The 11,329-nt window shown below is 39.3% G+C and overlaps 1 protein-coding gene across 1 annotated transcript; it reads right to left on the bottom strand.

The window, feature by feature from the left end:
- Nucleotides 1-8,105: 8,105 nt before the first annotated feature.
- LOC102718486 (F-box protein At1g47056) lies at nucleotides 8,106-10,122 on the bottom strand. Its single transcript, XM_040527874.1, has one exon. The coding sequence runs from the start codon at nucleotides 9,954-9,956 to the stop codon at nucleotides 8,397-8,399; it is 1,560 nt and encodes a 519-aa protein (XP_040383808.1). The 5' UTR covers nucleotides 9,957-10,122; the 3' UTR covers nucleotides 8,106-8,396.
- Between the last annotated feature and the right edge of the window lie 1,207 nt (nucleotides 10,123-11,329).

The following is an 11,329-nucleotide window of genomic DNA, read 5'->3' as shown; positions in this document are numbered from 1 at the left end:
GTCTAATATCTACCGTGTTAAGTTCAAAATTTACACAATCCAAACAAGCCTCAAGATTTGCGATTGAAAGTGTAAAAAATGGGACAGAAGAAATTTATTCTCTGAAAACAAATTAAGATGGCAATATAACTCAGAATAGTATACACTCAGCCAGCCGTTGAGATGTCTGAAGAAAAAGGAAGAAACCTGCTATAAACGGGGAGACCGTGCACAAACGAACCCACTACAGCTTCAGACACAAACGACGATATAAACGGCTAGTCTGAATGCACGTGGGTACGATGGCCCAACTAATACTCCCTTCAGTTTACAAATCCCTTTAGTTTATAAATTTTATTTATTTTGAATAAGGTTAAGATCACTCTTTTAAAACTCCGATTACTAATGACTTATAAAATATTTTGTTCAAAAATACTAGGACATATATAAAATTTGTCAAAAGATAGATTTTGAAGACCGTTTCTCCAAAACAGCGTGAATTATTATACTAGACGGAGTGCAAGGATGCATTGCTTAATTGTTCACGAACATAGTGCCATAAGTATGCACTATGTTGCTGGGAGTGGTTCTTTGAAAGGGTGACTAATCATTGATTGGGTTAAAAAGATAGTAATAGGTAATTTCTTAATCCAACAGCTGCTATTTTTTTTCTAATATCATCTAATGACAATCAATTTCTAGTGAGCTGGCTTACATGAGTTAATGATTCATACTGGGTAACAAAGATTAAGCTGCCTAATTAGTTGACTGACCGACTATCTAATTAGTTACGTCAATTCCACGTCAGCTTATCAGCTAGTCCAAATCTTCTCACCTAATCCATGCATGCAATCCTTTTAACCTATGCACATCCTGAATTATGAGCAATGAAAGGACAGTTAATTAGCATGGAAATTGCAAGACGAAGGAGCCAGCGACAGTACATCTTCACAGAAATTTCATCAAGAGATGCATGGTAAACGGTTCTAGTCGACGTGAGACCTTAATACTGTCTGTCTGCGTCATTTGGTTAATCAGTTGTTTTTGTATTGCTAATTAAAGGAAACGCTGTACAGTCCTGCATTGTTTGTGAAATGCACATCAAGAAGTAAACACTGCACCTAGTATATGTCTAGTACCAAAATCAGTTGGCTACCGGCAAATAGGTTAGCAGTCAATTCCATATATACACACGTCAACTCTAAAACATGCATAGAAATTGAAAAGCAATGGTTACTTGAGCAAATGGTAAAGTTTGGTACTACTTACTTATTTTTTAGAACACAGTATAAATGGATACTCAAATGTATATATGCATGCCCAAACACAAATTGCACTAAATAATACGCATGTCACTCTTATGAGCACCTCATGAAGACTCAAACGGTACGTATATCTAAAAACTAACAAAGTCATCAGTGATCACAGTTGTATCACTTTTGATTGGTTACCCCACCATTGATATATATTAACCATAAATAAGACACCCCCGCCCCACCCATATTTAATTGGAAACTCAAATATCGATGAACATATTCTATCATAAGCAACATAACCAATTTGACGGTTGTAGAGGCAAGATTTTTCATTAAGTTAATTTATTTTTTGCCACATCAAACGTTTGCGATCCCTAAAAGGACTTGCAGCGGAGACATCTGGCAAAATGATCTCGTTAATTGAAATAGAAAGGAAAGAATAGAACAGAACAAAAGTGCCAAGACAGGAAATGTCCAGCATGAAAAACAGAAAGGTAAAAAAATGCATTTGTGGCAGCAGAACAGTTCAAATTACACATTACGCTCTTGTCAAATTTGAAATTTTCAATTTTGCATGATGTATAACTTGCAAATTTGAAGAATTTGCATATGTTGTTTAAAATTTTGCTTATAATATATTTAGGATTTGGAAGGAGGTGAGCTGCTCTGAACCAGAGCAAACCGATAAACATGTACTGGCCCGAGGAGTAAAACAGTCATTTCAACATGGTTTGAAATAATAAAATAATACTAGTTGTTGTGTCCTCCAGGAAATTATCAATTTTTAGGACGGCTTCTAATCATGACTCATTTTTACATGTCCACCAGAAAATTACATAAACTTTAAGTCCCTTGTATAAAACTTTGCCAAAACTTTTGCATAGGTATTCAAAACGGAGTGGATAGTATTCATTCACTCCATAGAAAAATAAATAGCGATACAATTCGGAGTGGATAATTCTCGCATAATCTGGATCGGGATACGAATACATATTTTTTTTTCACCCCAGATATGAATAGGAATATGTTACTGTTGCTTCTGGTGAATGCGGATACGAATATAGATATCCGGTTGTTGTTACTATACAGATAACCGCAGAATATATATTGTACCTCTTTCTTCTTATTAGCTCTAGTTCTCTAACTAACTTTTTAAAATTATTAATGGTATTTTAGAGCGCAGCACTAATAAATGCTATTAACATCATTTTAATTTAAAATGGCTATCCGAATTAGACATGTATTTATATCAAAATAGTTCATTATGGTGGAATTCAACGGATTATTCTGTTTTGTTTATCCAATCATATTCGATCCTTATTTGTATTTCAAATAATTCTTATTTGTTTCCACATATGTCTAAGATTATGAAAATTTATTCATCTATATCTATGTTGTTTTCATCTCTACTTGTTCTTATTGTTCTAACAAAACATTGTAAAATAAACTACAATGCTAAACCAAGTCTACATCAAAATTAAGTTTTAAAATTCAAAGTTTATCTTACAAGCTTAAGCATAAGAGAAATGATTGGGGCCACATTAAGAACTAAAACTATCATGGGTAAAAATCCAAATACACTCCTATAATAAGTCATTAACTTTTCTACTCTCATCCCTACAACTTTATTTGGTAGATAAACCCTTTACAAGTCAAATTTCTCATCTAAATTCTCCACACATATATAGGACCCCCCATAATAACATGTATAGGACCCTGGTAATTTTTATTCTGGGTTCGTCACTGGCTATGCTCAAGCTCTGAACGAACCAAGCCCGAGCTTAAGTCTAAGCTCGCGAGCCTAAGAATACATGTTTTACTGTTTACTTAATAAACGGTTGACCAAATATGTCATTTATATATTTACATGATAAATTAGTATATATTCGCATTATATATGTACCCTCTTACATTTGCTCCTATTCCATTAATACAATAACTAGAACTTAATTATTTTTAATCAAGAAATAACACTTAAAATATATATTATACTACATACAACTTAGCTTAGTAATCAAGCTCGAGCTTGAGCCGACCTACATGAAAACTCAAAGATTATATAGACTCAATTCAAGCTTGAGATCGGTTCACTGACAACCCTAGTGGTATGAATTCTATTGTACCCCAAAATTAGAAGCCTATGGGGCATAAGAAATTGAAAGAACACGGATAAATCGATGAAAAACGGGACGTGACAATGAACTAGATGATACCCTGGACATCGCTACAGGGTTTTGTAATACTATGTAAAATATGCAAATGAATCTGAAAAATATAGCTGCAACAAAACAATAGAAGACTACAGATAAAAATTAAATGTGCATGCTAACAATCTAGTAAATAATTAGCTTAAACACTTCCATTCAACTAACAATTGAGCCTGAAGATAAGAAAATTTGTTGGGCCTAGCTTTTGATGTGTGGCTGGACTAGATTTAGTGGTAGCTATGCTCAGGATATTCTATCATGCGAAGGAAATATGCGGTTTAATCGGAACAAATTAAGACTAGGGCCCCATTCGTTCTTCCTCTTCCTAACGGTGTGTTTTTTGTGAAAATTTTCTACAGGAAAGTCGCTATAGAAAATCATATTTAATCTATTTTTTATTTTTTATAACGAATAATTAATTAATCATGTATTAATCTATTACTATATTTTCCACGCCGGATAAGTTATCTATCACTAAACGCAGCCTTGGTCTGTGAACTTCTACAGATGAGAGATGTACAGGTGGCTGAAATCAGCAGTCTATTTGGTATCCTCAACTATTCCTTTTATGTAGGGATTTTAAGACCTGATTAATGTTAAAGCTATGAGATGGTGGGTGCACCAGTCTAGAACAAATCACTTATTAATGTTACAGAAATTCTTAATTGCGGTCAGTGGGATCCATCATTATAATAAGAATATATGATTATAATAGGCCGTGATCTTGGACCAAGTTAGAGTCTATGGGCCTGTCTCTCTCAAAATAAGATAGTATTTATGGGCCGAATAAATGCCTAGCAAACTGCAACTACAGCTCCACTGTGTTATTAAACACTACTACAGCTCATTTATTATTATAAAAATATAACAACTCTGTTCCAAAATACTTGTCACCAACTCCTATTTTAGCAACGATTTGCAAAGAATTTAAAACAATTGTATCAAAGTATGTTGCAAGTTAAATACAACTGTACATCTTATCAAAGTATGATACTTTAATAGCTATATCAATGAATAAAGTTAGTACTCCAAACAATGTTAATTTGAAATACTATGATCAATGTCTGAAGTTTCAATCAAGTCTAATAACATCTGATGTGATGGCAAATTGGAAAGAAAAAAAAGTTCATTTTACTCCCCAAACTAATTTATTGAACCACTTAAACTATTTTGGCACATTTTACCTTCCCCCTAAACTATTGAAAATAGTTTACTTCACTATTTAATAGCATTTCTCTATGTTGTTATTGTTCATACAAGTTGTATTTTAAGCTGAATTTTTCTAGAACAATAGATACCTACGGAGACTATACAAATACGTACGGTCAACGAGGTATCGAATAGGAAGGAGAATATATCTGTACAGTGTTGGCTAGGAGTCCGGTATGTACCAGATTGCATGCCGTGTACTTCAGACCCGGGCCATAACCGAATTAGGATAGATCTTAGTCTTGCTAGATTAGGACTTTATCATATCTGTAATCCTTCCCCCACTATATAAGGGGTACGGGGTGCCCCCTTGAGGGCAACGGAAATCCATCTAAGGAATACAATCGCCAAGTAGGAGTAAGGTATTATCTTGTCACGTCGAGAGCCTGAACCTGGGTAAATCGTCTCCCTCTTCATCTTAACCATCGAATTCCGAGCTTGGTAGTCACCCTATAAGTTCATTACCGACATCAAACGTTGACAAGATGACACCATTATCAAAGCTTAATAATTTTATTAATTTTTTCATGACTATTTGCTTGAACTTTATATATTGATGTTTAAATCAATCTAAAGTGCTTCCAATATACGTAAACAGTTTGAAAAATCTGAAACATTGACACATAAGTTATAGTGCATTTATTATTCTAACAAAATTTCCATACAAACTATGACTAATTGACATAAACAAAAAATTGAAGTAGTGTTACAGGTAAAGTGAACAGTTTTCAACCGGCCTGGGTGTAAAATGAGCCAAAAATAGTTTAGGGCGCTCAATGCTCAAATGAAATAGTTTGAGGGAGTACAATAGACTTTCAATTGGCAAGAGGCATCCCTGCCATGTTAAATGCAATGGGGCAATTGTGCTTTTGACCTCATTAAAGGCAAACAATCAGTTTAACCTCGTTTTTCAATTTTGTTCATTTGACCCAGCTTTTCAAAAATGAACCTATGGTTTCACCATATTCCATTGAGCCAAGTTAACGTTTTTGAACTCAGAGCCAAAATAATATGGCAAAATTTGGTAAATATGTGACAAATTTATTAAGAGTTCAATCATTATTTTCTTACATCTAAATCAAATTTATCATAAATATATCAAATTTGTCAAAAATTTGGTCACATAGATGTTATTTACCTTAAAGTACGGTCAAATAAACAACATAGATTTTGCACTTAACACCATTAACTTAACTTTACATGATAGGGTCAAATGGTGGCTTCATTTTTAAAATAGGGTCAAAAGCACCATTAGAATTTGTTTTAGTTCACTCAAATTATAAAATCAAATCCATTTCTTGATGTTTTCTGATGCCTTTCCTATCTTTCATTTAAAATGATGCCTTGTTGCACATCGCAGCAAAACGATGGATTGTTCTTGGTCAGCACCGTTTGGCTGCCAAGCATGTGCCTTGTTCAACAAAGTATCTGTCAGTCAAGCGATCTCCAGCCAAGCCCTGTAATGCGCATCTATCTGAAATTCTGCTTTCTGCCTTGCTCTCTGTGTGCAATTGTGTCAATAATTCTCTTGAGCAACCTGGTTGGCACTTGGCACCAGATTCGATTTTCTTCCCCCTCGATGACCTGTTCATCTGACATGAATCTTAGGAGAAGACAAATTTAAGTTCCATAGTTTGGAGAAAGCGTGCACTTTGATACCATACACTTCTTGGATAAATCAAACGAGCAAATAGGTAAGCTATGATATTAACGAATTTTTCATATTTAATTAAGCTTCAATGTGCCTTGCAACTTTTCACGAATTTTCAGTTTAAATTACGCATCAATGTGCCTTGCAAGTTTTGACGAATTTTCAGTTTATATTAAGCATCAATATGCCTTGCAAGTTGCCAATAATCATAGTTTGTCCCACTATTGAGACAATTTGAGTTGGTGACCTAGCAGAGACAAGAACATAAAGATAGCTAATTAGCTAGACAAACAAGATGAGAGCAACAGCAACTCACAACATTAAACATCCTTGTCAACAACTTGGAAGTAGCAAATCACCAATTGTAGTACCCATCAGCTGCTTCCCTGGGGAGGCAAAGAAAGCCACATCAATTCTTCTTCCAGAAAGCTTTGGTTGAAGCAGTAGTAGGGAACTGGTGTCTCAAACTGGTCAGCTTCAAAGTCAACTGCCGGTGAGTGGCCTATGAAATGGCCAAACCTTTGAAAACTGAAAGAGGGAGCTCCATTTGATTGAACAGTCTGCTTGGAAGAAGATTCTGCTGTTTCCCTGGTTCAGACTTTCATACACCGTGTGTAAAACGTCATGGCACAAATGGGAGAAGTTTCAGAAACCATTCAGGTCCATGTCAACTACCTAGTGGAGCAGAATAGTTGTCCATAGCCACAACAATGACTGGCAATTGACATAACATGGTTCCAATGACTCAAAACACGGTATCCAGGTAAAATATCAAGGCATAAAAGTGGTAGCACAAATGGTCAATAATGTCTAAACAGACCAGACATTATTTGTTAATTGTAGTTCCAGCCTTCTAGGGAACTGCCTGGGAATTGTGATACAAGCTGCTCCTTTTCTGATTTCGATTGTATACAATACAGACGGAGAAACAGGCACTATTAAATTTCATGGTATTACCATCAGGTAATTCATAAACAGGCACTATCAATAGCATTAGTTGTGAAGATTGTTTGAAAAAAAAAACCAAACGGCATATTTGCAAACAAAAAATAATTTATAAATAAAATTCTCATATATGTATTACCAGTGATCTAAAAGCTAAGGTTAAAAAATGAGGGTGAGCAACTCATCCCAACTAAAACCATAACAAATGTCCCATAAGAAAACAAGCAGAAGAATCAAACCTATCAATTGAATTCAATAGAAAAGATTTGGATTGAAAACAACATAGAATAACCTTATTTGTTATGTAGTGGGAACAGGTGAGACCAGGGAAGCAAATATTGCAGATATCACCACCCAGGGGCATTTCCTTGAATAAAAGCTCTTGTAATTGTATTCTACTTATGCAGCAAACAGACAAAAGCTTTTGCACAAGAAATACATATTATCGTGAAGTCCAGCTCACTATCAAATCTAATAATCAGCAAGAACACCCGAAAGCACCTGCATTTAGAATTGTGGAAATGAAGAATTAATTGCCATCGATCCCACTCTGCTGACATATTTAATGAGTAGAGCCATCCCGACTACATGAAAACCACAATTCTCAAGCGCATAATATTAAACAAAGTGTTGTGTTATTCTGCTACATGGCTCAGTTTTATCATACTTAATGAGCTATCCAAAACCAGATGCAGGTGAATGACTTAAGAAAATAATTGATCCAACCTGTCTACAAACTAAATTTCTCCTTCAAAAAAAACACTAAATTTCTCATTCCAGATGTCATCCTTCAATTGAAGTAAAGATTTTTTTCCCAGGTCTTCAAAACAAACATGGAAAGCTAAGATAAACATTTGGATCAAATTGCAGGTTTTCCATATTGTGTTTTCCAAGACAAGGCTGCCTGCCTATAATAACTATAAGAAGATTGCATTGTGCTATTGCATCCCCACTAATAAAAGCAACTATAAATAATTAAGTATCCTTCCAACATAAAATGGAATTTCTATCAAAAAGCCGATCAGAAAGAACAGCATGTTACCATCCCAAAAGACAAAAAAACATCGGTCGCAACGAACACATAAATTAATGTAACATACAAACATGAAAGAATCTAAAAGCTAACGGAGCAACCGAAGCATCCAATTCTCACAACTCATAACAACTCACACGCGGCCGCCTCCGGAACATGGAAACAGACAAGCTCCTTGACATAAAAGCACCCATCCGGGCTTTCCACCCTGAAGGCCTGCCGCTGCTGCCACACGAAAGGTCAGGGGCCCCTATCCGATCATCCAAATCATCCGGCACGGTGTCGCTACCAGCATTCTCCAGGGCACCACTCTCATCCACACTCCTACCATCCTGCAATTCGCCAGCACCACCAGGCGTGTCAACATTCACCGCAAGCGCTCCGTTGCGGCTAGCCCGAAGGCGCTCAGCACACTCAAGTGTCACTCTCTGGCACTTCTTCACCTTCACCTTGACAAGTCGTGGGCAGCCTTGAGCAAGCTTATCCATTCCTGCATCAGAAACAGGGCATGCCTTGATGCAGAGCTTCCGCAGAGCAGCACATTTCGTGGCGACGCAAGAGATCTCCGCATCACCAAAGGTATCGGACCCGCACAGCGCAAGGCGCTCAAGGGCAGGACAGTTGGCAGCGATCAATTCGAGACTGGCCGATGTCAAATTCACCCCGATGAGAACCAGTTCTTGCAAACTAGCGCATTTCTGTGCAACAGCCGATAGGCCGCGGTCGCCAATCCTGTTTGCTTTCCATCCATCAACATGTAGCTTGCGTAGGCGTGGTGATCTGCTGGCGAGCTTACCCAACCCAACATCAGTAACCTCAGGAGCTTTAGCAAGGTACAGGACCTCGAGGCCCGACAAGGCTGCCACACCGCGGTCGCTGACCTGCAGCTTCTCGAGATGGAGCTCGGCCAGCAGGGCCTCCTGAGGGACGTCCTGAAGCACGGGGTCCCAGTCGCCGGAGCAGCGGATGATCTTGAGCGTTTTGAGGTTGGGTGAGTTGGTGATTAAGGAGGAGAAGCACTGGCCGTTGTAGAGCTCCTTGAGGCAGAGAGAGTGGAGGCGGAGGCTGGAGACGGCGATGGGCTCCGACTCGGCGAGGCCACGGAGGCGCTTGACGGAGAGCTCCTCGAGATGGAGGCAGGAGCGGAGGACGGCCTCAATCCCCTTGGCTCCAAAGGAGCATGAGCCGACGGAGAGCTTGCGGATGTTGGTGGCCGCGGCGGCGAGCGCGGCGACGCCGTGGTCGGTGACAACGCGGAGGGAGCGGAGCTTGAGGCGGCGGAGGCCCGGGCCGAGGCGCTCGGCGACGAGCGCGAGCGTGGAGTCACCGACGCTCTCGGCGCGGCGGTCGCACTTGAGCGCGAGCTTGGAGACGGCCGGGAAGCGGGCGAGGATCCCGGGGGCGGCGGCGTGGAGCGGCGCCCGCGCGTCGAGCGCGAGGCGGAGGCGCGAGGCGGCCTCGACGGCGAGCCAGCGGCGACAGACGAGGGAGCAGCGCTTGCGGTCGCCGGAGCCGAGGAGGCCGAAGACGAGAGCCAGGAGCTCCTCGGGGAGGTCGGAGGTGTAATCCTCCGCCCCCGGCGAGGGGAAGAAGTCGTCGGTGCCTTCGCTGGGGGGCGGAGGAGGCTGCTGGGGCCGGTGGTGGTGGCGGCGCGAGGCGGAGGGGGACTGGCCCATCGGCGGCGAGGCGGCGGCGGATCTGAGGTGGAGTAGTAGTTGGGTAGAGGAGAAGAGGAATGGTGCGCCGCGGACGTGAAGACGTTGGGATTAAATCGGGTTAATTCCTCTCTCTCTCTCTTCTCCGGTGGGCGCACGGCACGCGTTTTTTTTTTCTTTTTCTTTTTTTTTCTCTCCTCTCTCCTTCCGATGCTATTTATTCTACGCGTGCCCGCTAGCTATTCAAGTGGTGGACAAACGCAACACAGGCCGCGTTGAGGTTCAGCAAAATGGAAGGTGGGTTGTTATTCAGGGCGAAGAAAAGTAATATATTAGTCTATAATTATTTATTTATTTATTATTAAAAAACTAAAAAAATAGATTAATATATATGATTTTTTAAAACAACTGTTCTATTGAAATGTTTTAAAAAATACACCATTTAGTAGTTCGGACAGTGTGCGCGTGAAAAACGTAACACTCTACGGTAAGACAGTGAAGAGGCGAACGCGACGACAGCTTCCTCCTTATAGCATCTATAGCAGTTAGACAATAGCGTCTATATACGTTCACGTCAGATTAATCATTTTACATGACATCATTAACTTAACAAAAACTTGGATGACGCCTCTTTGTTTGTCTCCTGCTTCGGCACATGCTCCCAAGTTGCATACAATATTTCTTAGAGAAAAACGTCATCATTGGTTACATGCAACAAATACAAGATATAAAAAATATTGTATTAAATATTGTACAGACAAACAACTAGGCTATCCATTGTACAACTTATCTGTTTAGTTGTCTGTATATATCAACTAGACTACACTTGTCTTTATCGTTGTACATGCCCTTAGGTTGCGTTCAGCAGTTTGGTTACTAACTGGTGCGAAAAAACTGGTAATAGATTAGTATATGATTAATTAATTATTAACTATAAAAAATAGAAAAATATATTAGTTTGAATTTTTAAAGCAACTTTTCTATAATTTTTTTCGCAAAAATCACGCCGTTTAGCAGTTTAGGATGCTTGCACGTGGAAAATGAGATAATCTGGGGTTAGAAAGAGGAGAAACGAACGGGGCCTTACTCTTTTATACTTCCCTAACAAATGAAATAAAATGAAAACCCTGATAAGTATTAGCATGTCATACTCACTCGTATACATGGCCAATTGTCTCATTGGCCTTAGCAGGTCGACCCACGGTACGGTACCTAGCCCAGTATGACATGAGCATGATAGCAGATGGCTCATATCTATATGGCCTCGTAAAGCATATGTGCCTAAAACGAGGGTGTGGTACACTAGACCAGCACAACAACATAGCATTGGTGTAAAAGTATGACCAACACATGCACGACGCCGATGGTCGGCAATGTTTTCATGCTGGTTGTTG

Source organism: Oryza brachyantha, chromosome 9 (genome assembly GCF_000231095.2).
Source record: "Oryza brachyantha chromosome 9, ObraRS2, whole genome shotgun sequence".
Lineage (NCBI taxonomy): Eukaryota > Viridiplantae > Streptophyta > Magnoliopsida > Poales > Poaceae > Oryza > Oryza brachyantha.
The sequence above is the reverse complement of the archived record's forward strand: the minus strand, read 5'-3'. Positions and strand labels throughout refer to the sequence as shown.

Excerpts from the sequence above, each read along its gene's own strand:
- LOC102718486 (XM_040527874.1), bottom strand. The coding sequence starts at position 9,956 with ATGGGCCAGTCCCCCTCCGCCTCGCGCCGCCACCACCACCGGCCCCAG.